Source organism: Lynx canadensis, chromosome A1, assembly GCF_007474595.2.
Source record: "Lynx canadensis isolate LIC74 chromosome A1, mLynCan4.pri.v2, whole genome shotgun sequence".
Classification (NCBI taxonomy): Eukaryota; Metazoa; Chordata; class Mammalia; order Carnivora; family Felidae; genus Lynx; species Lynx canadensis.
The window spans coordinates 77,624,782-77,651,599 of record NC_044303.2 but is presented as its reverse complement, the minus strand read 5'-3'; the positions used below and the strand labels follow the sequence as shown (position 1 = coordinate 77,651,599).

General features: G+C 42.1%; 1 protein-coding gene across 1 annotated transcript in view; it reads left to right on the top strand.

Annotated features, from left to right (window-relative positions):
* FAM155A (family with sequence similarity 155 member A) overlaps positions 1-26,555 on the top strand; it is a 625,045-nt gene extending 598,490 nt beyond the window's left edge. The window contains 1 exon segment of the mRNA XM_030313895.1: positions 26,254-26,555. Within this exon segment, the coding sequence (XP_030169755.1) occupies positions 26,254-26,543 (290 nt within the window). The 3' untranslated portion in view covers positions 26,544-26,555.
* The last annotated feature ends 263 nt before the right edge of the window (positions 26,556-26,818 follow it).

The window sequence follows — 26,818 nt, the reverse complement described above, 5'->3', positions numbered from 1 at the left end:
AAAGACCCACCGTCTGAAATGTTTGCATAAATAAAATTGCAATCTAAACGACCTTCTTCTGGGGGTTTGGCCATAAGTGCATGTTTGTGTCCCCTGAAGAAATAATGCATTAGATAATTTTAGAAAGGAAAGTGAACCAATTTTCTCAATCTTGATTCTTGTGGGCTTTTTTTTTTATGATTTGGCTTGAAATTACCAGATGAGATGGGTATTGTTCATCATAATTTCTAATTTATCAGGTAATCATAACTAATCTTAAAAAAAAAAAAAGGAATAGCAGCACACATCTTCAATGTGCAGTTTCTTCAAATTAGTATAATTTAGAAGCTCGGTTTTATACCGATGATGCAGTCATGGTTCGAAATAATTTTTAAAATTTTCTTTGAAAATAATTTTCATGGTCTACAGCATGCTTTAGGAAATTTATCCAAATGTGTAACATATAGCCCTATACATAATATATCATATGTCATTAATTTATATATACAAGTCACATGTGTAATTTAAATATGCATATAATTTAAAAAGCCAAATTTCACGAGTAATGGAGATAATTACAAGAGGAAATGCGTTTAAAAATTGAAACTCAGGGGGCGCCTGGGTGGCGCAGTCGGTTAAGCGTCCGACTTCAGCCAGGTCACGATCTCGCGGTCCGTGAGTTCGAGCCCTGCGTCGGGCTCTGGGCTGATGGCTCAGAGCCTGGAGCCTGTTTCCGATTCTGTGTCTCCCTCTCTCTCTGCCCCTCCCCCGTTCATGCTCTGTCTCTCTGTCCCAAAAATAAATAAACGTTGAAAAAAAAAATTAAAAAAAAAAATTGAAACTCAGTTTTTAATCATGGCTTTAAAATTAGCTTTAAAGTCAGTACCAAAAACAGGAGTGAGTCCAATTGAGGAAAGACAGCATGGATGGAATTAATGTTCAACCTCCCCAAAGGAAGGGTTGAGAATCCAACGCCCCGTTGAGAATAAATCTTCGAGGATGCCATTTAAGACAACAGTTGTATTGCCTTTGTTACCTTATTGCTTGCACTGTCTTCCAGTCCCAAACGTGACATCTTGTCTCTTTATTAATTTGAATTTGAAGCATCCTAAGTCAGGCAGAGAGGCCCAAAACACTGGCTTCACCATGAGACTCATTCCCTCTAGTATGTGTAAGGTTCATGGTAACCTTTATTAGAATTCTCTCCTTACTGTACATTTCATCACCAGAGGGGGAAGAAAAGCTTAGCTGGGTTGACTTGGGACATTTGCCATGATTCAGCCTTTCTCGGTGTCTGTGGGCTCGGAAAGCCCAGAAAGTCCAGCTTCCTCCTCTAGCTTTGGGAACAAACATTGTGAGAGAAATTAAAATGATTCCAACCACAAGAGAAATAATTGTCCCGAGATAGGATCTATTTCTTACTGCATTACGAATTCTTACAGAGATCATTTAAATTGTGGAGTCCTATTTTGAACTGAACAGAACCAAAGACAGTGGAGTCTGATCTCTTCCAAGGTCTATTATTGTGTGCACGTAAGTAGATAAAAGCGACATCTTTGCCAAACATAGTGTGTTTTAAAGGCCAGTTTTCAGGAGCTGGAGACAAAGCCACGACAGTCGTCTTTAGCCGTCTTTTCTCTTCCAGTGTCTCTATCTGCCCGGATGGTCGGGTGACATTTTCACTGCATCCCACCCCCGCTCGCCTCACTGCTCTTTCTTCTCTTAGTTTGAACGTGGAGTTTCCGCTGACTGCCTCCATTGGAATTGGAGCAAAGTCTATATGGCCACACTGATGTCACTGCGACTAAAGCCGCTATTACATACGCTTGAAATAAATAAATTGTATTTACTTATTTTTGAATTGATAATACATGCATATGGCACACTATTTGAAAGTTACTGAAGGGTGAAAATTAAGCCAATCCCTCCCTGCCCCCCCCCACCTCCAACTGGCAAGAGAGCAGTCTCCTAAAGAAGTGTCGTTATCCAGTCAGTTCTGAAGTGATGGAGTTTAGGTGATTTCTAATCGTTATTAAGTCCACGTTGGCAAGAAGCGTCTCCTTTCCTCCACTTGTGATGTCATCTGAAGGATAAATGCTGTACCAGGAGACAGAGGTGGGTTTGCTGGGTCACAGGGTCTGTGCAGTTAGGGTTTGGAAGAAACTTGCCATGTGCCCAATCAGAGCAATCCCTCTCTCAAAGTCCTACTGCCCTGGGGTGGTCCTTAAGCTCCAGTAGAGGGCTGGACTTGACCCCTGTGACCCATCGTCCCCAGCTCTTTGCCACCTCTTCTTTGGAGCACAGCTCTCTGGATGCCATGCAATGAGAGCGTCCCCTGCCCGGCACAGCCCTCTCCGTGCCCTCATCTGGCTAACCCTTTGGCACCTGTCACCCCCTTAAGAGGTCCCTGACACCCCAAGTTTGGGTGGGTTATACTTGTGCCCACAGCACCCTGTGATTACGTCTTGTCACCCTGCTGTGTTGCAGGGCAAGACATCACGTGGGCCTGGCCCGTCCTCCCCACCTCATGGTGAACCCAACTGGGGCCACAATTTACACTGCTTCTGACGGTGTCCCCAGGGCCCACAAAAGGGCTCAGTAGGCAGTTGACTAATGGGTGAATTAATGGGTAACAGCCCCCAGGGATCTGCGGGTATCCCCCTTGTAGGTGAGGTGGGGGAAGCGCCTGGGGAAGGCATGGTAGTCCAGGCCCTGAGAGAGGGCAGGGGCTTTCTGTCTGTCTCCCTCTGCTGGCGACCTCTTGAGGACTCACACAAAAGGGGGCTGACGGTTAGATGCGCTTTAACAAAATGTTAGTCCTTTGGAGACAAAAGAGTCAGCGGTTCACTCTAAAGCTGTTTGTTCCCTCAAATTCCACCCCCCGCCATATGCATTATACAGATGCGTGTGGAAGAGAGTTCCTTCCACCTGAGCTAGCTCATTGCCTGGCTCCATCATCCTGCACCTCTCTTCTTCAGCACGGTCTGGATACTGGGACTTTAACAAAAGTCTAACCAACGATGTGCCATCTCACCTTATGGGGTTTACATTTTAAATGCCCCTCACCCCAAACTGAGCGTGACAATTCTGTCCCCAGCCCCCCAAATCCACAGGCTGTGGTCCCAACCCCCGGTGTCTCAGAACGTGACCTTATTTGAAAGTAGGGTCTTTATGGAGGCAATCACATTAAAATAAGGTCATTAGGGTGGGCCCTCATCCAGTTATTACTGTATGTATAAATTTGCCAGGGTCGCCATAACAAAATACCACTGACTGGGTGGTTTAAACAACAGAAATTAATTTTCTCACGGTTCTAGAGGCCAGAAGTCCAACATCAGATGCTGTCAGCTTTGGTTTCTCCAAAGGCCTTCTTGCCATGCCGGCACACTGTCTTCCCTTTATATGTGGCCCCTGGTGCCTTCCCGTGTGTCCAAATTTCCCCTTTCTATAAGGACATCAGTCAGATCACATGAGGACCCTCCTTAAAGACCTCATTTTTAAATTAATCGCCTCTTTAAAGGGCCTGTCCCTAAATATGGCCGCATTTTGAGGTACTAGAAATTAGGGCTTCAACATATCAATTTTAGGGGAATCAGCTGGTCCCACAAGAGCAGGCTCAGAAAATAGGGACAGTTGGACGCACAGAGAGAAGATGCTATGAAGAGGCACAGGGAGAGGATGCTCGTCTGCAAAGCAACTGGCCAAGGCTCTGACCTCGGATTTCCAGCCCCCAGAACCATGAGACCAGACATTCTTGTTGTCCAAGCCCCCGTCTGTGGTGCTGGGTTACGGCAGGTCGGAGCAATGCCTAGCAATTTTGGAATAAAACAGATAACATTCAATATTGTTTGTTCAAGAATAGAATAACGTCAAAGTCTTATATGAAGACGAATTTGGGGTACTTCAAAAGTTCTAGAGGATTAGAAGGGAGGAAGCAATAAAAAGGAATTATAAAGGCAATGAGCTGGCTCAGCCAAGAGGATTTAGAAGATAATAGTTATGTAGAGAGAGTCATAATGAAAAGAGAGTATTCACCATCACAGATCATTTTTAATTGTAAAATCAAATTATTTTCGTAAATCTCACGAACCTCCTTTCGAAGAACTTTAGAACCACAATCAATTTGCAACGCTGTTGTGTTTGCTGTGTCCAAGTTTTCATGGTCCAACAGTTAGGAGATGTTTAAGCCTGAATCTGAAAACCCTTCATCTCAGGAAACAGTTGTGAGGGAAGTTTTTATTTTGGAAAATCTAGCCACTCTCTGCGTTTTCTGTTCAGAATTGCTGTGAAACTAAAACTGCTCCAAAAAATAAATTCTATTGTTAAGTGTAGGATGGGGGGGGGGGTGGTGGGTGGGAGAGGGAAAATCTCTAGCTAAATAAACTTTTCATCTCTAGATAAATTGTCTTCCTTTTGGAAATGGGATTGTTCTAATCACTTCTAACCTACTCTTGTTCTGGAATGAAATATAACATACAATAGTTTCATGAAATTTGTGGACAGCTTTTGAATTCCAAACCTTAATCCTTACAAAAAAAGAAGGGTTACATGTATGTTCACTGCTTTTATTCTTTCCACAAAGAGAGAACTTTTGAAAGCATGGAGAAACCACCCTCAAGGAAAAGCATCAAATTTATGGAAAGATCACAAGCTCCGTCCATTAGCACAAACAGAAGCAAACGCGAGCATATAGCCAGGGGACTCCTTGTGTGAGCTTGTGGAGTCTCGGGGCTGAAAGGACCTTGGCGGTCATTTAGTGCCATGGCGGGTCCCACGCTGGCTGCGAGGACTGTTGCCTGGACTGAGGGGGAATTGAGGTGTCACTAGAACAGGTGTGGTGATCACTTAGAAATGTCTGCAGGGTGGAGAAACAGTTGTTTGTATCTGTCCAACACAGTAGCTCAACGATTAAACCTAGCAGATAAGAACATTGAAGAGTAGAGAAGTTAGGGAACCTTCCCAAGTCCTCAGGGAGGCCGGCGGGAGAAGCCGGAGCATCTGACTTCCTGCCTAGCACAGCACCTGCTCTCGCTCACTGGGCCTTTTCACCAGAACTTTACTTTGTACCTGCAGTAGCTGGCCTTCTCTCCATTGTGACTTTCTTACCAAAAGGATGACTCCAGAGGGTCATGACCTCTTCCAGCTTCTGTTACAAAACACCTGCTATGCCGGAGAAAAATGTCCAAGGGAAGTGTGGTGAAAGAATGTAAAATTATACTCTTTCTCCGCCATATTATACTCTATGTCCTTTCCTCCTAGGTGTTTTCTTTTGCATTGTCACACATTCATTAAGAATTTCCTGAGGACCCACTCATTAATTTCTTACCACTGCTGTAACAAATTGTCACGAATGCAGTGGTTAGTGGCTTAAACCAATATAAATGTATCACCTCACAGTTTTATAGGTCACAATGTGGACACAGATCTCACCAGAGTAACATCAAGATGTCAGAAGGCTGTGTTCCTTCTAAAGGCTTGAAGAGAAGAACCCATTCGTGATCATTCTGATTGTTGGCAGAATTCATTTCCTTGTCGTTGTTGGACCACAGTCCCTCTTTTCTTGCTGCCTGTCTGCTCGGACAACTCCCAGCTTCCAGAAGCCACCCACATTCCTTGGCTTGCTCTTCCCCATCTCCATGTTCAAAGTCAAGTCAACAGTGGTGGAGAAGATTCTTCACCCATCATATCTCTCTGACCCATGATTTGGCCTCCTTCTTTCCATTTTAAGAGCTCATGTTATTAGATTCGTCTCACTTGGATTAATTTTCCTATTTTGAGGTCAGCTAACGAGCAACCGTAATTCCATCTGTATCCTTAATTCCTTTTTGCCACATAACCAGATATTCACAGGTACTGGGGATTTGGATTTAGACATCTCTGGGGGAAGCCAGCATTTTGCATACATCTATTATCAGGCCTTGTGCCAGATGCTGGAGATAGATTGATTAATAGATGTGGTTCATAACCTAAGACACACATGTTCATTTGTAGAATTAACAAATTAAATAAAAACTAGACTGGTGTTATTACATGTAAAGTCTTAACAGAGTACAGAGCAGGAAGGGAACAATTCACTATATCTCCATTACTTTTCTTGGAAGTAAGTATGGAGAGTATTATTATCACAAATGCACAGACATGAAAAGGGGATACAGAGAAACTAGTTTTCCTCGGGTTTTTTTTTAAGTTTATTTATTTATTTTGAGAGAGAGAGAGAGAATAGGAGGGGCAGAGAGTGAGAGAGAGAAAGAGAGAGAATCCCAAGCAGGCTCCACACTGTCAGTGCAGAGCCCGATTCGGGACACAAACCCACGAACTGTGAGATCATGACCTGAGCCAAGATCAAGAGTGGGACGCTTGACCCACTGAGCCACCCAGGTGCCCCACAGTTTTCCTCAGGTTTCCACAGGTTATTTCCCAAGCAAAGAGAAAATCCATGAAGAAGATTGAATCCATTGCTTCCTTGCAACCGTCCTGTCTCACTACCGTTACCATTACCACCACTGTTAGGATTGTTACTGGCCACTAATTGTGAGTGCAGAGGATGTGTAATACATTCAGCCAAGTACTTAAGGTTCATCTTGTTAAATCCCCACAATGTCTCCGAGGAGAGTGTGCACGTTGGTGACCCTTGCAAATGGCAGAAACCTAACTAAAACGGATGTAAGCAAAATGAGGATTCATTGGTTTATATAATCTTAAAGTCCAGGGATAAGTATCAGAGTCTTATATGTTATTCATTAGATAGATAGATAGATAGATGATTGATAGATGATGGATAGATAGATAGATAGATGATGGATGGATAGATATATACATAGATGATAGATGGATAGATGATAGACGGAGGAACGCAGATATGATGAGAATGTAGGTATATTGATCTATATTGATCATGTAGATCATGTAGATGTCTATTGATCTACACGTGGAGAAATGAGACATCGATGTGGACCAACCGCTAGTTCTGTCCCCATCGCCCACTTGACTCTTTCTCCCCAGCTCTAGGCTCTGCTTTTCTCTTCGTTAATTGATTTGACCAACAGCTACAGATCTATAACCACTCAGTTTAGGAACTTCGGCAGGAAGAGATCACCCCGTTCCTGGTGTGTTTGCAGCAGTCCCGCTTTGGAGTCCGATTGTCCTAACCTCGGTCCCGTGTCCACACTTGAGCCATCACTGTGGCCTGGGCCAGGGGGCAGGGGCCGGATCAGCCTCACGTGCACCGCATCCGTCCAGCGGAGGATGGCCGATCCCCAAAGTAAAATCTGCGGGCCGTTCATCATTTAGGGTGATGTTCCTTGCGCTAAACGGCAGCTGCCCACCACACGCCTCAAGGAGAACAAGGAAGCGAGCGCGACTTTCCCAGGGGAGATGTGCTGGCAAGCACCGAGTCAGAGCCCAAAGCAGCCCCATCCGGTGCACAATGCTCAGTGTCCCTGCACTAAAGAAAAGATGCATCTCTTTGAAAAAAATCTAACCTTGTTGGTCAAAGAGCTTTGAACACCCACAGCCTCTTTTCTGTCAAGGGATATTCATTGCTATATTTAAGCTAGAAAATGTATGCTTAATCATTTTAAAACGTTCAGTGAATGCACATAAGCAAAAGGAAGAAAAACCATCATCTACCACCAAGGGGAAAATAACATTCTATACAATGAATAGGGCTTTGCATTCTAAAATATGCTTCTGCAGCATAAAATATCATTTGAATAATAATACAGGATATGAGTATAACGTAAATTACTTAAGCGTTTTACTAATTATAGGACTATATTAAAAAACGCTTCTATGTACATATATGCACACTTACTTCCATTCACTTCGGGTTTCTTTCCATAAATTCATCTAGGTAGAGTTGGTGGGTAAAAGGACACACAAAAGTTCAGCTTTTTTTTTTTTTTTTTAACGTTTATTTATTTTTGGAACGGAGAGAGACAGAGCATGAACGGGGGAGGGGCAGAGAGAGAGGGAGACACAGAATTGGAAACAGGCTCCAGGCTCTGTCCCCGATGCGGGGCTCGAACTCACGGACTGCGAGATCGTGACCCGGGCTGAAGTCGGACGCTTAACCGACTGAGCCACCCAGGCGCCCCAAAAGTTCAGCTTTTGATACTTGTTGCCAAAAACTCAGATCATTTATGACCACGCATAGATTCTCCCCAGCGATGTGTTATACTTCTGGCTTCTCACTCCTTTATGGACATAGAATATTGTGAATATTTCTGTATGTTTTAAGCAAAGCATGATGCGTCATTACTTTTCAGTTTTTTAAATACTAGTGTTTGGACTTTTTTTTCTTTTATACTGGTTCTTTTTATTTCTCTTTTGTAGTGCCTCATAACATCTCATTTTAATTTCATACGTGATCTTTTCTTTTTTCCTTCCTTTCTTTCTGTCATGACCCAGGCACGCTCTCCTTTTCCTGAATCTGTTTCTTGTGGGAAATACAGAATTTTTAAGAATGCCGCTTCCCTCACATGGAACAGAGTGGCAGACTAATCAAACACAGCAGGGGTCAAGTGGAGGGGACGCACTGAGCTAACTTCTCGATGTGTTAGTTTACATTGTATCACCTCTGAGCCACACTTAAAAACTCATTCTTACCATTCTTTATATCTTCCCAGTTTAATGGATCTTCTACCAAACAGATAACTCTCGAGCTCTCAAATAAGAGTTATAAGTGAGTGTTAAATCCTGTTATCCCCCTCCCCACCCCAAAAAGAGAGAGAGAGAGAGAGAATCATTTCTTGGTGTTTTATCTCTATCACTGTAAACTCATCCTTCGGCTAATTAGCAACCATTGTCAGGCTCCTTTGTATTTTGTTAAAACTTGAGTCTTGTTTCTTCAATGGCAGGTTAAACCAATGACCCCAGAGGGCAACAATCAGAAAGCAGAACAAATCATTCAAGACATCATTGGATGAAATGAATCATAATTATGCTGCTATACCTGGCATTGTAACTAAGGAAATAAGCAATTAAAACGCTGCTGCTAGAGACATTCCCTTTGGCAACTGACATGCCAGGATCTCACTCAGTGGAAAATATGTGTTAAATATAAGATATGGCATTGTTTTTAATGGAAGTGTACTCTCTAACGATGAGTGATACCCTCTTCAAGATAGCTACTCCATCCACCAAACCGCACCTGCCTGCCCCCTGTCACTGCTTCCAATGTTTTTGTAATTCCTTTCGGAAAATGATTATTTTATTTTATTTTCATTTGAATGCCCTACTTTAAATGTTGTGACTACTAGAATTCAGTTCCGTTTAAATCTGAAAAACAAAAGTGGCCAAGAATTCCAGTTAATACATACATTTTTTAATTTAACATTAACTCTAAGATACTGAGACCAATTTTCTTATCTGGTCTGTAAACTGCTCATGTACATTTGCTGTTCTTTAGAGCCAGAGTATTACCAATTTAAGTTTGGGCATTTATTTTAAGTACAAACATTTTGACTAAAATCACAACTGGTTTTGTTCATATTTAATGTTTCAAAACCTGGTACATCAAATTAGGAAAATGATTTTCCCCTAACTCATTGAAAAGAAAGCTTATTTTTGAAGTCAGGGTCTCTTTATGAGCTATTTCCACGCCTTGAAGCCATTACCTTGTGTTTGCCTCTGTTGAGTGCACATCGACGTTGAGATACTTGTGTACGTGTTCTGGGATTACACAGAAAGTCTGGTTTTCTTTTTAGAAAGAAAAGCAGGAAATGTTGTTCGTACTCTAAAAACATCGATGGATCAAAGCATTAGCAAAACTGTCTCTTCAATTACAACTCATGGTTTGAGATACCGCAGCCACAGAATTATTTAGTTTCCTGTTTTCAAGGAGATTTCCTCTGCAGACTCATAGTTACCAAGGATTTCCAAATTAAAAAAAAAAAGACTGTGGGATACATACTAAACAATGATACTGATTTATAATCGGTGAGCCCACTGTGCCGTTTCACGGAGAAAAATAACACAAGTAAATAGAAGCAGAACATCACAGGTAATGTGCTTAACAAGGACCATACACTACACTTTTTCTCATATGGCTTCTTCGCTGCTGAAACTAGCTGGGTGCTAAGCACGAAGTCCCAGAAACATGTCCCAGAGAGTTCCAGCATTTTCACACCCTCCTGTGATGTGGATTCCTAGGACACACTTACAGATATTTCTCTCAATTTCTGAAACGCACTTCATGAAGTTCCTTCGACACACTTCCCATCTGCGAGAGCAGTCTGGTCGGAGAAGGGAGAGCGTCTCACAGCCACGATGGTTCCTGGTGAAGAAAGAGGAGGAGTTGAGATTTTTATTCCTTTCCCTGGTGACTCTTGTAAGCTCCGCTCGAGTCGCTGTACTTGGTAACTGATCCGAATAAGGAAGAGGAACGTGAGCCTTTCTGTCCCAACAGTCCCCATGGCCTGGGACCCTGCACTCTTCTGATGCTTTGTGCAAACCCAAACAGCTGAACTATGGCACACTGACTTCTCCAGAAACCCATATGGCTTTCCTCCACACCAGCCAATAAAGTCTTCATCAAGGCCACCATCAAAGGATTCATTAGGGGAGGGGTGGAAAATTAGAATGATATATCTAGTGAGACTGTATCTTCTTTGTCCATTCCTTTTTTCTTCTTCTTTTCTGTTTTCTTAGACTACATTTTTAAAATTAAAAAATCACTATAACCCTTTTCAGGAAAATAACAATGTGAAATGTGATATTTAACAGCATGTGCTAGATTTCGGTTTAGATTATACTCTCTCAGGCTGCAGACAGTCTGTTTTTCTAGTACAGTCTTGGAAAACTTTAGGACCCGTTATGGAGAAAATTCTCTGCTTAGCTTCAAGACATTTCAAATGCCCAATTTATTTCTCGACTCCGCTTGTGGCTTTAATGAATGAGTGAATTCTCTGCAGAACATCTCTGCCATTTTAATGTGGACTTTTGATTTTCCTTTCACTTAGCATCATTTTCAGTTTTTAGAGCGATTTATTTTCGAGTTAATGCACAGTTAGCTTTCAGATCTGAGTGGCCTTTCTATATCGAGGTATTTTTGCTTTGTCATCCAAACGACTCAACTTACTGAAACATTCTCTTACAGCTGAGGGGCATTATTCCTTGCTTCCTTCCCCTCATCAAATAAATATGTATTGTTCTTTGGGGAATAAACAGCCTGCCAGGTATTTAGAGTACCAGGATGGGGTGAAGAAGTGATCATTATTCTCAACGATATCAGCTAGAAGAAAAGGAATATAATGCTATAAATGGTTAGATTCAAGACCGATGCTAACATTTGTTCATCTTACTAGTCTGATACACCTGGCCACTACTCCCCTCGAAAAATTACTCAAATGGAAAAATTTGCCCTTGCTTAGAAAAGATAACTATAAAATTTATAAATATATAGATACTCAGAAGTCCGATTCTAATTCTTTCTGCAGATGATCATTATGGTTTGGGGAAAAAAAATTCATTTCTTAGGTTGACCTTTCATTTTATATTGTTTTATCAGCACAATTAAAAAATAACCCAGGGGCTCTTGGGTGGCTCAGCCAGTTAAGCGTCCAACTCTTGGTTTCAGCTCGGGTCATGATCTCAGGATTCGTGAGTCCGAGCTCCTTGTAGGGCTCTGCGCTGACAGTATGGAGCCTGCTTGGGATTCTCTCTCTCCCTCTCTCTTTCTCCCTCCCCCCACCCATCTCTCAAAATAAATAAACTTCAAAAAAATAAAAATAAAATAAAATAACCCTAGAAAACTATCCAATTTTCAAAAGATGACTTCAGAAGAAGCTATAAAGAAACCACACGTAAACATGTCTTCTTGAGATTTTAGAATGCAACAGACACGTGGACCATCCAAAGAGCTTTCACAGAGGATAGCAAGCCCTCCAGGGAAAGAGAGGGATGCTGACATCAAGGTGGGTTTTGGCTTCCTTGGTCTTCTCCCCCCGTCATATGCTTGTGATCACATGACATTACAGACCCATGACATGGCAGAAAGCACTTTGCACATAGAATTAAGATCACCGGTCTCACCAGGATCACCAAGATCACCAAGCTCACATTTAAAATAGAAAGCCTGTCTTGGATTGTCCAGGTGGGCCAATGTCATCACAGAACAGAGAAGCATGGGCCAGAAAGATGAGGCAGGAAAATCAGAGAAACTGAAGGCGGGAAGGACTCAACCCCTCTGTTGCCACACAGTTTTACCACGGGGACAGGGGCCACCACCGGGGATGCAGGTGGCCTCCAGAAACAGAGTCTCCAGTCAACAGCCAGCAAGAAAACAGGATCTCAGTTCTACAACCACGTGAGAGTGAATTCTGCTAACCTCCGGAATCGGCCTGGGTAGTCAAGGCCAACACCTCGATTTCAGCCTCACGAAACCCTGAGTGAGGAAGCCAGTCTAGCCGAGGCATCTGACCTGCAGAACAGGGAAGTATTAAATGAATGCCATTTAAGCCACTGTGCCTGTGACAGCTTTTACAGCAGCGCTGAAAAGCAAATGGGTGTTTCGGTACCGGACGTGTGGGGCCGTGTAACAAATACCAGGAAATATGGAAGGGGCTTTGGAACAAGGCAGCGGGGGGAGTTGGGAGAAGATAAAGGACCAGGCTAATGAGATTCCCAGATTGCCTTGAACAAGATGTCGAAGTGTGGCGTTAAAGACCACCGGCCAGGGCTCATAGAGGAATAAGGAAGGTGTTAACGGAAACGTGTTACGTGGTTTCGGCACGCTCAGCAGAATCGTGCCCTGAAGGAGCATGGAAGGCAGAGATTGCGTGTGATGCGCATTGGCTCTCCAGCCGAAAAGATGTCCCAGCAAAGCATTCAAGGTGTAGCCTGGCAATTTTTGCTGCTTACGATAAAACGCAAAAGGGGAGCGAGAAGTGAGAGAACTGTTCGACAACACAAATCCAGGATTTGATGATGTGGGGAATCTCTGTCTTCCAAGAAGGCAAGAGATTAAAAGACTTTCCTTTCAGGAAAACACACTCTAGGAAAAAAACAGAAGAGAACAGAGGGTTCTGGGCTAATACCTCAGAAAGCTTGAATGGTCAGAGGAGGAAGTTAAAGGCTCTTCGAAGAAGTGAAAGGTGTGACTCATGGATCCCCTCGGCCACCTGGGCAGTAGCCAAAAGCAGAGGAGGGATTACCTGGGAAAGATCTGTGGATGAGCTTCTCGTGTGATGGGGCGGATCCTTGCGGCACAGACCAGGAGCTCACACATCGTTGAGAATTTAGATCAACAAGAACACTGCCAGCTTTGACTGGAAAGGACAGAGACAGGATGGAAGGAAGAAAGGGTGTCAGACCCCCCCCCCCAAACGTGCTAATGAAACTTCTCAGCAGCAAACACGTGGTGTTCATCATAAAAGAGGAAGGATGAGTCAGAGGGCAGAGTTCTGAGCCCAGAGGGGAGCTGAGAACCACACACGACTATTCCCAGGCCTGGAAACCAAATGGCGTTTGTGCAGCTAGACTTCGAACCTGCTTTGGACTGATGACCCCCTTTTCCTTCTGTTTTCTTCCTATCTGAGGCAGAGTGTCTATAACTCCCGGCCTCTGCCTATCTCACCAGTGTATGTTGGGAGCAGATAACTTGCTTTCTAGCTTCACAGATAGAGAGGAATTTTGTCCCAGGATGGATTACACCCAGAGTCACATCAATACCTAATTTAGGTGGTTGGACTATGGGATTCGGGGATTTTGAACTAAGATTTAGAGATTTCTGCACTTTGAGTTGATGTTGTATTGGAGGGAGGCATTTGGAACCTCAGGGTGTGGTTTGCATGCGGCATGGATGTGAATCTTTGGAAACCAGAGGGCAGGGCGGTAGACTGAATAATGGCCCACTCCACCATCACCCCCCCCAAAAAATGCCCCTAACCTAATCTTCAGAACCCGTGAACACACTGCATGGCAGAAGAGACTTTGCAGGTAGGAATAAGATTAGGGACCTGGAGATAGAGGATTATTCCGGATTATCTAGGTGGACCCATTCTGATCACCTGAGCCCAGAAAACCACAGAAGAAGGCAGACAGAGACAGTGCGAAAGGCAGAAGAGATGACGAAAAAGGAGAAGCCAGAGAGATTGGAAGAATGAGCAGAACTTTGTGGGTCATCACTGGCTTTGAAGATGGAGAAAAGGGCCATGAGCCAAGAAGCGGGGACACACGCCCTCTGGACACTGAGAATTACCCTGTCAACAGTATACAGGGACATCAGGACCCCGGTCCCTACAAGCAAAGGGAACCACCAGACTGAATAGCCATAGAAGTGAATTCTTCCCAAGAGTCTCTGCAGAGGAACTCAGCCCTGCCAGTGTCTTGATTTTGGTTTGTGAACAGGGGTAGAGAAACCAGTCAGCCCCGCTAGACCTCTGACCCACAGAACTGTGCATAAAGAAATGTGTGCTGGTTTAGCTGGTAAGTAGCGATCTGTTAACAACGTCAGTAGGAAACACACACAGTTAGAATTTCCACCACAGCGCTGGGCGCTAAGATACAGTGAAGTAATGCCTCCTGTTATTAGAAGACAAAGATTATGAATCTAGGATCTGTACCCGAGAAACTACCTTTCAAAATGCGACAATGAAGTTTATTTGTTTAAATTAAATATGTGTACGCATGGGGGCACCTGGGTGCCTCCGTCAGTTAAGCGTCTGGCTCTTGGTTTCAGCTCAGGTCATGATCTCACAGTTCATGGGTTTGAGTCCCTTGTTGGGTTCTGTGCTGACAGTGTGGAGCCTGCTTGAGAATTCTCTCTCTCTCTCTTTCCCTCTCTCTCTCCGTCCCTCCCCCTCGGAGGGTCGCTCGGTCTCTCTCTCAAAATAAATAAACTTAAAAACATTTTTTAAAAATATGGGTACTCATGAAAGTTCACCTTCCGCATGTGCTAGCCGAAACATAAATTGAAGTTTTACTCTAGTGAAACAAGGGCACAGCAAAGAAGATAATGTAGGATCTTAATGCGGGTGGTATAGTGAAAAATAAATGGTAAGATGATATCTGTGCCACAAAAAAATTTTTAAAAAAAGTTTGTATTAGAACATCGAGACGGGTATGATTATGAGGCTGGATGAGTTAGCGATACAGGGAAGAATGTAGAATATTTTCCTGATTATATGAAACATGAAAGACAATTGGAACTCGGGGAAAATGTGCAAGAGAATCACGAGTCACATACAAAGCTATCTAAAATTTTCATGATTTTTATGAATTGATGAAGCATAAAAGTGAGAATCTGTTTTGCCTGATGTTTAAACTATCTTCAGTAATATTGTAATGAAGTGGGATTAAAGGAACGCTAAGGATGTACTTTATTTTACTTTCAATATTCAAAATATTGAATATTGAAGAGCGCTGTGTGCTCTTAGCATACAGAGCACAAACACATAGGGAAATGTCATTGTATTTTTAGAGAAAAGCAGTGATTGGCCACATGTAGGGATCACTGGGGGAGGAGAGAACTATAGTGATACAGCTTTCTTAGTGGGTCTAAATCACTGGATTAAGATATAGGTGAAGGGATTTGTTGTGTAGACTTCTGAAGATAATCACTCCCAACATAAAAGCAAACAAAAATGTGGAAACAGAATCCATCCAAAGTGTTTTCCCTGGAGAAGAGTATTAGGATCAAAGAGAAAGAACGGTAATGATGTTTTGGGGACCCCGGGTGGCTCAGTCGGTTAAGCGTCCAACTTCGGCTCAGGTCATGATCTCAGTCCATGAGTTCGAGGCCCACATCGAGCTCTGTGCTGACAGCTCAGAGCCTGGAACCTGCTTTGGATTCTGTGTCTCCCTCTTTCTCTGCCCCTCCCCTGCTCATGCTCTGTCTCTCTCTGTCTCAAAAATAAATAAAAACATTTTAAAAAATGTTAAAAAAAGGTAATGTTTGCTTTCTGATGTTATTCGAGCATTTTTATTTCCATGCACATGTAATAATTTTCTCATTGCCATTATTGCCAGTTTATTTCCAAAATATTTATTTTTTTATTATGAAAATGCATTCCAGATAAACTCTCTTACTACCTTTAACAATTCCTATTGGGGGGGCAGACAGTAAATGGCCAAGTAAACAGAAGCATCCGACTGTCCCACTTCTGACTCCAGTAAAATAACCAAGGGAACGTGAAAACTCCAGGTCATCAGAAAGGGCCCATCCACGTGCAAGAGACTGAGCCATTTCTTCAAGAAGAATGGAAATCAGATCACATTAGAGCATGCCGGGGGCTCCCCTGCAAGAATTGAGACCTGTGATCCCACAAGTACTCGCTTGGAGGAAAATGGTTTACGGATAAGGGCGAGTTGAGAGAGAGCTGGCAAGCATTCTCCCAGACTTCCTGCGGTCAGGGCCGGCTGACCAGAGACATTCTCGACAGCCGTGCAAGGTCCCCAAGGCAAAGCATGGGCTTCCTCTCCAGTGCAGCACGAGAGCGTCGGTAGAAGAGGTGTGGGTCACATGAGTATCGTAATACAGCACAGAGAAGATTCAGGTGAATGAAACTAACTTGGGAAGGGCTACCCAGAGCACTGGATCCCTAACTGCACTTCTAACCATCCTTGGTGGGGGTGGAGGTGGGGGTTGAGATGTCAAACCAAGTGAGTAATAAAGTCACTCGAGCTGTTTTGACACATCACTGTTAAAAGAGAAATATACAGAATATTATTTCCCAGGGCTGTTGTAAGAAAAATGTGTCACAATTTTGGAGGCTGGACATCTGAGATCAAGGTGTTGGGAGGGTTGGTTCCTTCTGAGGGATGTGAGGGACAGTCTGTTCCACACTTGTTACCTAGCTTCTGGGGGTTTGCCGGCGACTTTGGTATTCCTTGGCTCATAGATACATCACTTGTCCACCCAACCTACTCCCTGTGTCTGTTCACAATGTTCACTCTGTCTATGTCTGTCTCTGTGTCCAATTTCCTTTTTCTTTTAATTTTTAATATATGGACACAGATCATATTGGATTAGGTATCCCATAGTGACCTCCTCTTGATTAAGTCTCTGAAGATCCTCTCTCCGAATCAGGTCACATTCTGTGGTACTAGGTTCTAGGTCTTTAATATCTCTGCGGGGGACTGGGTTCAACCTTTGTCACACAGAAAACAAAATATGGAATCTCATAAAATATGCTTTACATGAAAGCAGGAAGTTGAGAAGCAGAATGCTACAGCACGTATTGGAGAGAAGTTACCCCAGGGTAATTTTACACAGCATCTACTCAATAACCTTCAAGAACATACAGAAACTTTAAGACAAGAGGAGAAGAGTGGAAAGGGAATTGGGCTGGGAAGCAGGCAACCATAACACTGGGCTTAGATTTTAAAAAGGAAATATTGTAGGGCAACAAAGAAAACTTGCAAACACATGCTAGATGTATTGCATCAACCATCTAGAAATCGGAATAAACAAAAGGGAGGGACAAGCATGAAGAATGTAGGGGCCAGGTCCAAGGTGGAAACCTGCGGTATAGAAATGGAGACAGGGGATGTGATAAGTTGAAAACATACAAAACATAAAACTGAGAAAAGAAACAAAATGACAGGAAATATCTTGCCTGAGCTTGAGGACAATCCTATGGGCAGGTGAAAGCGATTCTCTCCATTCTGGCAAAATTTTAGAAATTAGATTAAATTCCAAACAGTCCCGAGTTCTGAGAATGAAGGGGCTCCAGGGGAAGGCTCCAGGGGAAAATATGTCTTTGACCACTGGACGTCACATTTCTCTTTCAAAAAGACTGGACCACCATCCAAGGCTGCATCTGTTCTGCGGGAATCTCTCTCTAGCGTGTGGCTGGTTGGTCCCGCGCGGATGAGAGAAACAAGTCCCGTGGATTTGCCTCCCCAGGAGTGTGTCACGAAAAGCCCACAATCCCTGTCACTCCCCAATGGCACTGCACTGAGAGAACAAAATGCTGGGGTCCTGTGTGACCACATGCATGAAAAGGCAGCCCAGCCCGCCTGCCGGGGGAGGTGTGCAGGGGGAAATCCAGGCATATGGGTTACAGTGCTCACCTCCACCAGGGGGAGGGCACGTCTCTCTCTGATGGCCACAGTAATCCCGTGATTTGTCGTTCACGCTGCCTGGTTCAGCCTTGCAGTTCATGAAATAGGCTTGAATTTTTCCAGTATTACTCCCGCCACCTGTTCTTGTTCTTTTCGTTTTTTCACCCAAATTAGCTCCTCTGGGATTATCCTAATTGCAACCACATAATCCCTGAATAAGATAGATATAAAGCAATATGCAAACATTATTAATAATTACTACGTGAGGGACACCTGGGTGGCCCAGTGGGTTGAGCGACCGACTTCAGTTCAGGTCATGGCTCGTAAGTTTGAGCCCCACGTCGGGCTCTGTGCTGACAGCTCAGAGCCTGGGGCCGGCTTCGGATTCTGTGTCTCCCTCTCTCTCTGCCTTTCCCCCACTCACACTCTGTCTCTCTCTCTCTCTCTCTCTCTCTCAAAAATAAATAAACATTAAAAAAACTTTTTAAATAATAGTTACTAGGTGAGAAAATATAAAATATGAGTAATTTGATAATAACTGAGTTTAAGACATCTGATGGTAGCCAAAAAATGATACAGAATGAGGAGATGGAAGAAACAGAATTTTGTTAACCTCCTTATCAGTGATACTGGTAATTAGACAAATCTAAGTTCAAGTGTGTATGGTTTTTTAAAAGCTAAAGTTCAAGTAGAATTAATAACAGCCAGCATTTAACAAATTATGAAAAAAATAGCATTTAAATATGCTCACACAGAAAATGATAGAAAGCAAAGGGAGTGGTAAAAAACAATTTTAAATGTTTGGAAATATTATTATATGATGATAAAAGCAAGACCAAGCAGTGTAGATCCGACAATAAATGTAAATGGGTTAAACTCCCCTTTTCAATCATTGTGAAACTTACATGTAGAACACAGTAGAGAGAAAATATAAAGAGACCAAGAAAAATTAAAATAATGGACAAAGGTATATCAGATGATGTATCTGCATGGATGCTAATACGCATGGAGTTTACATTAATACCAGACAAAATATGCTCTATACGACAAGAGGAATATAAACAACAATAAAACTTCACCAAAAATAAACTAACAAAGTGTCATGTTTTCTTGATTTATAGTAAATGTCTAGTGAAAAATGTGAAGATTTATGAATTTTCTGTACCTGACATACATATGTCTGTGGCTGACATAATAGCCAAATGTATAAAAAGCAAAATCATTAGAAACAGTTGTAGAAGACACATTTCTCGGTGGGTGACGTTCTAATAGGCAAAAAATATATAAACAGAGAGACTAAGCATTGTTAGCAATGTTAATATTTGCAAAAAATAGCAAGATAATAGTTTTACATAATGCAAAGAAAAACCACAAAGAAAATAATTAGAGAAAATAAAATTTCTTAAGTATATGTATTTATTTTGTGAGAGGCAGAAAGGGTGCACAAAAGTGAGGGGGAGGGACAGACACAGAGGGAGAGAGAGAATCCCAAGCAGGCTCTGCACTGTCAGCACATGGCCTGAGGCTGGGCTGGATGTCGGGCACTCATGGGTCATAACCTGAGTGGAAATCAAGAGTCTTATGCTTAACCGTCTGAGCCACCCAGCTCTCTGAGAAAAAGAACTTTTTTAAAGGCCACGTTCTTGAAACTAAGGTAAATAAAACTTGACGTTAGTGACAAAATTAGTTTTGAAAAGGTATCAGCTGACATTTTTAAAAAGCCATCAAACACTCTTTTAAGTCACTTAGATATAAAAGGAAATGTTGGGGCGCCTGGGGGACTCAGCCTGTTAAGCGTCTGACTTCGGCTCAGGTCACGATCTCGGGGTCCGTGAGTTCGAGCCCCGCGTCGGGCTCTGGGCTGATGGCTCAGAGCCTGGAGCCTGCTTCCGATTCTGTGTCTCCCTCTCTCTCTGCCCCTCCCCCGTTCATGCTCTGTCTCTCTCTGTCTCAAAAATAAATAAACGTTAAAAAAAAATTTTTTTTTAAAAAATAAAAGGAAATGTACATTACGGTTACAGAAAATGTAAAATCGCGGCAAATTAAAACATGAAAGAATTGGCTAAAGCTATTCTCAGAGGAAAATTTAAAGCAATAACTAACTTATTAAGGAAAAACATGATTTCGAACGAGTAAAGTAGCATTCAATTCAATATGGTTAGAAGGGGGATAATAAAAGAAGATTGAACAAAGGATGAAGAAGGAAATAACATAAGAAACTGATGCATTAGCAAACAGAATAAATATCAGAACATATCCATTATTTCAAGACCTGTATCTCTGATCATGCAAAGGAAAGTGGACAAAAAAAAATCTTTCAAGTCTTATCAGGGACAAAAAAAAAAGATGAAATAGAGTATTAACAATAAAGAAGATATAGAAGCCTAGTCTTAAAATATGCATAACTCTGCATTAATACATGTAAAACTATCAATAAGACAAGCTATTTTTAGAGAAATATGAATGATCAGACTTGACAAAAAACCTTCACAGATTGATAGCCATAAAAGAAACTGTAAAATTATGCAAATTACCTTGAAGAAAAGCTGGTATCCAGAAAGTTTTTTAGATTCCAAACTAGAGTTTCTAAAACTCCGTAATTATGTATATAGAATACACATATATATTGTGTGTATATTACATATATGATCTCACTTAGTAATATACACAACGTTTAAAATCACTCCTACCAAACCAAATAAAGATTAACAATGTGCAGTCACACATGCTGAGTAGAATCTTACTCACATGTGAGATCTATAAATTACATGCACACTTATGTGTGAATATATGTGTCTGTATGAATAAACATTTGGGAAAACAAATGCAGCAGTTTCTTCTTGTTTCTTCATTCATCCTAATGAAGTCGGATTTGGGGTGATTTCCTCCCCTTCTTTTTACTTTACTCTTTCTTAAACTTTTGCATTCAGAAAAATATTAAGCATATTACTTGTTCAGATATTTTAATAGACATATATTTCTGGACTTAAAGGTGGTGAAAGGTAAATTACTGAGACAATGAAGGATTACATTTAAATATTATCATGTGTTTATTTTCACCATTTCCTTAGAACATCTGACATTCCTGTACTTAGATAATATTTGTAATGACTACACTAGAATAATTGTTTTGAGCTATTAAAAATAAGGGTCTTCCATGAGTGGTTCAGACCAACTGAAAACAGAAAAAGAATTTGAATTGGATGTTTTTTAAAGTCTTTTCTCATAATAAATTCTTTTTTTAATCTTTTTTAAAAATTTTGTTTTAATGTTTATTTATTTTTGAGAGAGACAGAGACAGAATGCGAGTGGGTTAGGGGCAGAGAGAGAGGGGAACACAGAATCCAAAGCAGGCTCCAGGCTCTGAGCTGTCAGCACGGAGCCCGACGCGGGGCTCAAACTCAGGAGCTGTGAGCTCATGACCTGAGCCAAAGTCAGACGCTCAACCGACTGAGCCACCCAGGTGCCCTTAACCTTTTTAAAATTTGTTAATGTTTATTTTTGAGAGACAGAGAGAGAGAGAGAGAGAGGGAGACAGAACGAGAGCGGGGGAGGGGCAGAGAGAGAGGGAGACACAGAATGGGAGGCAGGCTCCAGACTCTGAGCTGTCAGCACAGAACCTAATGTGGGACTTAAGCCCATGAACTATGAGATCATGACCTGAGCCAAAGTCAGACGCTTAACCGACTGAGCTACCCAGGCGTCTCCCCTCGACCATAATAAATCTGATTCTATTCTTTGTCCCAACTTACAATAGCAATAATTATTATGTGAGATTTTACTATCTGCAGGCACCATTCTAAGCAATTTGTGTATATTATTTAATTCTCCAAAAAAACTCCATGAGGCTGGAACTATAAGATAGAATAGTAATTCCTATTATTATTATTATTACTTAATGCCAAATGGCAGCTAAGGATTCGTTAGAGATTTCAAATAGAGTATTTTGTAAGCAAAATGTATCAGAACATTTCATTCACTGAAAATTTCCCTTTTCCCTTTCGTAACCCTTTCCCTTTTCCCTTTCGTAACCTTTTCCCTTTCTAATGTATATAGTGTGCAATGAAATTCAGTTCATTCATCTAATATATATAACGTGCAATGAATTTCATTTGTGCAATGAAATTATTGTGTGAGAAATGAATTCTTTTCATCTGGAAATAAGTTCTGGTAGTCCCTTGAATGATGTGTTAGACTCAGCCGCTGGGGGGTAGGTTTCCCAGGAAGCAGGTGGTTGATCCCGGAAGTGCACCTGCCAGGGGGTCAGGGAAGCAGGATTCTCAGAGGGACAGTATCTGGAGCTGGAATGGCCCTTCACAGATGCCCTGATGATCGAAGGCAGCTGCCCAGGGGCCGAGAGACGGTTTCTGGATCCACCTGCCGGTATTATTCTAGCTGGGGGAATGAATCAGAGATGGAACAGAGCAGAACGAGATACAGAAAAGTACAGTGATGTTCTCTAGGCAGACCCAACAGAAAAGAAATTGTTTTTAGGCATAAATCCGAAAGGATGGAAGGATGGATAAGGTTCAAAGAGCTTTTGCTCTCCTGGACAAATAGGCCGCATGTTTTCTGGGAAATCTGATCCAAAGAAATGTACAAACTTCTCCATGTAAACAGTTCAGGCAGGTCCCCTTCCCAGGCCACTCACAACCTTGCTTAGGTGCTCCATTGCAATACTTTCTCCTGCAGACATTGGATCCAGAACGCACAGGCTTCTCGCGTAAAAAATAAGAGATGAACAAACCAAGAAGAAAAAAATGACTTGAAGAAAACAGGGCCCCTGCAGGGAGGAAATAAAACGTGGCAAATAAAAGCTCTGCAAATCTCTCCACGATGAAAGAATATATTGCAACTGTGAAATGAGACCAGTCAGTTCAAAACAAAACAACAACAACATTCGGAGTACGTGAAAGAACTCTTGGAAATTAAAATGTGATAGAAAAAAAAAAAAACTCAATAATATCATTACACAAGAAAAGTCCCCAAATCCTCCAGAAAGTAGAGCAAAGAGATGCAGTGGCATAAAGAGAAATGAGATAAGAGAATTCAAAGGCAGGGCCCAGGGGCGCCTGGGTAGCTCAGTCGGTTAAGCGGTCTGACTTAAGCATCTGACTTTGGCTCAGGTCATGATCTCACAGTTCGTGAGTTCGAGCCCCACAGCAGGCTCCGCACTGAGTGTGAACAGCCTGCTTGGGATCCTCTGTCCCTCTCTCTCTCTCTCTCTCTCTGCCCCTCCCTCTCTCTCTCTCTCAAAAATAAATAAACATTAAAAAATAAAATAAAACTAAAAGGCGGGGTCCAGAAGCCCAACAACTGAAGATGGGTGTCATGCACAGAAAGAAATCTGGAGGATAAGAATTTCTGAACTAGAATTACGTGCTCAGCCAAACAAGAAATTAAATATGAGGTAGAATAAACACATTTTTAGGCATGCGGCAACTCAGAAATTTGCTCCCAGGAGCTTTTCCTTACGAAGATACTACCTTGGTCCACCAAACCCAGAAAGGACATAGGAGCTATTCCTCAAAAGGAGAGCCACAGGACAGAAGCTGCAGGTGTCCCCAGGGGGTCGTTCATTGAGGCTGTCAGGCTGGTGGCTGTGCGCCAGGCATAAAAGCAACAGGTCCAGATCGTGAAAGACTCCGGGAGATAAAGCTGATAGAACATCCCCATTCTGCCGAAACAACTGGGAGGGATTTGGGGTTGAAGTCGTGAGTACGTAGGAAACTGTTAGATAATGATTAGCTCTTGGAAAACCAGAATGGCGAGGGACGGAGATCTCCAGGTGACTGCATGTCTGAGTTAAGACTTGTTTTGACAACGTCGTAATACAGGGAAGCATGCTGAACTTAGAGTGGGAGGTGCCTATGGACTGAAAAATGAGTATTTTATCCTCAAGTGCCCTAGGGGGAGGTCTATAAAGATAAAAAGATAAAAATCAAGAAAAGCATAAAACAGGTTATTTCCAGAAATGTAGCTAAATACAGAAACAGCAGAAAGAGGCTCAAGTATTTGTCTCTGAGAAGGAAAAATTGGGGCTGGGGGAGGTGGAAGAATTTTTTTGTTTAAACATCTTGTGGAATTATTTGATTATTAATATATATATATGCATGTATAACTCTGAAAAAATCCTATAAAAGGATGGACAAAGAAAGTGTGAATTTTATCAGTCAAGCAGAATAGTACATTTATTGGCCTAAATGAACTGCCTTATTCTTTCTGAATTGACTTTAGTTATACATCAGTAAACTAGCTTCTGAACACATTTGGAAGAGCTTCTTATTTGGATGAAATTGTCAAATATATATATTCTCACTATTAACTTTCTAAAATGTTGATCTAAATGAACTTTAGATTTCTATTCTTACAATCTTAACTATAAACTCTCTTTTTTTGTAGAATATAATTTGGAAAATGTATACTTCAATAAATGATTAGTCTACTAGTGAGGTATCTTATTTGAAAAAAGAAAATATCATACAATAAAAATGTCGGAGATGCAGACCTCATTAATTCAGTTTTTTTTCCGTATTCTATCTAGGAGAAGGTGAAGTTTACCTTTGAATGCCTAAGAAGAAATGAATATTGTAAGCATCATTATAAGGATATCTTGGTCATTTCTTTAAAAGAAACTGAAGGTTGCAGTGTATAATATCTTATTTAATAGATTTTTAATTAAACAAATATGTATTGAGTTTATTCATGTAATAAGTGCTTGTTAAGTATCTGTTTTGTTCAGGCATTCTTACATAGTGGGAACACAAAGCTGAAATACATAGTTCCTGCTTTTAAGGTGACAGATGAATAAGGAAATTGACATAAAACTAGCAATTGCGGAGAAAAGGACAGATAACAATTGAAGAGTTCCACAGAATACACTAGCAGCCCAGGAGAGAGTATAGACTTCACACAGGCAATGTCAGGAAAGCTGAACTTGAAGATAAATGAGAGTAAGGTCTATGAGTTGATGGAAAAAAGTCCAGGAAGAAAAAGCAGCTTGAGAAGTGGTGAAGGTATCGTGTGCTCTGGAAGAACCAGCAGTTCAGGCTGTCTGGAACATTGGCCAATGAGTCTGCAGAGATGGGAAAAGGTATTTTAGATTGTATTAGTTAGGTGGAGACAATGAGACACTACTACTAGCTATTATTATTAAGAGGAGCCAAATTTTTCATGCTTCTGTATACTAGGCACTAAGCCAAGCTCTTTACATACAAAATCTTGATTTAATCCTTGTAACTACTCTGTCCTCGCCTTTAAAGTTTCAAGCTTGAGGATAGTATAATAAAATCTGTGTAGAAAGTTTTTGCTAACACTCTTGCGAAAATGTTGCTGTCAGGTAAAAAAAAAAAAAGATACAAAATGGGTTCTGTAGCTACTTAACAAAATTATATATAACAGAGCAAGAAACAAGATTGGAAAGATTAGAGGTAGCCAAGTATTTTATTCTTTTCACCAATTTGTAAGTTTCTAAAATATCCATGTATCAATTTAAAAATAAGAACAATGCATTATTATAGAGGAAGCAGGGAAAGGAGAAGGGAGGAAGAGAAGAGATTCCGGGAGGAGGGAAGATAAAAGAGAGGGGGCAGGCATTCCTGGAAAGGCAGGGGAGGTTGGAAATAGAACAACAGAGAGCCTCTTCCTGCAATGGTCCAGGCATAAGATAGGTCTTCTGCAGTAGAACAGCGAATGGAAGAAAAAGAACAATATTTACAAAATAAATCCAACGGAAATGTCCCCATTGGATGCTTAGAACGCTCTGCCCATTCACCAAGAAGGCGAGCTAAGGACAGGGTGAGGTCGAGAGGAACGATTACTAAAGCTGGTTCCTAGAGCTATGATGTTACAATTGTTCGGTTGTTTCTCTTAGCACAAGTAGTCACTGTTACTTTACCTGTTACATCAGTTAATCGCATTCCTTCTAAAGAAAAAGGATGGTTGTACAGCCTTGGTCACCAAGCTGATCCAGAACCTCAGGTTCTGATTTTGGACCTAATGGAACCTTTCACTCTGTATTCATCACAACCCAGAGCTTCCCTGGTGTGGCCTCCGGGAATGTAAAAAGAGCGCAGTGAGGAACTTAGAAGTACCGGTTGACTATGTGTCCACATTGCATTGACTTGCCTTTCCTTTACAAAATGCTTAACTGCCTGTAAGATTTTGTGGATCAGAACATTAGAGTAACAGCTTCACTGTACTGTGTGAGCTCCTGCCCGTGGCTCTTGGCGCCTTTTAACCGGGCCCTGTCCTGTCTTCACCCTCCAGGGCTCTACGAAACCTTCCTAACCAATGATGAACCCGAATGCTGTGATGTCAGGAGAGAAGAGCGCCCCAGCAAGCCCTCCAGAGGGACGGTGGGGACCAGCGGCCCCTGTCACAGGACGTCACTCACAGTGTCATCAGCAACCAGACTGTGCAACAGCAGACTCAAACTGTGTGTGCTCGTACTGATTCTCCTGCACACAGTGCTCACGGCCTCCGCGGCGCAGAACAGCACGGCGCTGAGCGTAGGGGGCATCAACGCGCTGGAAGACAGCTCGGCGCGCGAGGAGTAGCCGGGAGGGCCACCCCAGGGCCACCAGGGCCACCAGGGCCCCGCCAGGGCGCACCCAGCACCCGCCCGCTGCCGCTCGGACACACTGGGTGCTTTTACCCTCCAACCGCTTCTCGCAGGGCCTTTAGGGTAAAATCTCAGAAGATGGGCCTGGATCCAAACGAGGACACAAACACAGCTTTTTATTGACTAAAAGGCTGTAAAGTGACTTAAATTTCTCACACCATTTTATACACTGTGTTTTAATGTTTGGAGGTTTTATTTGCTTTCCTTTGA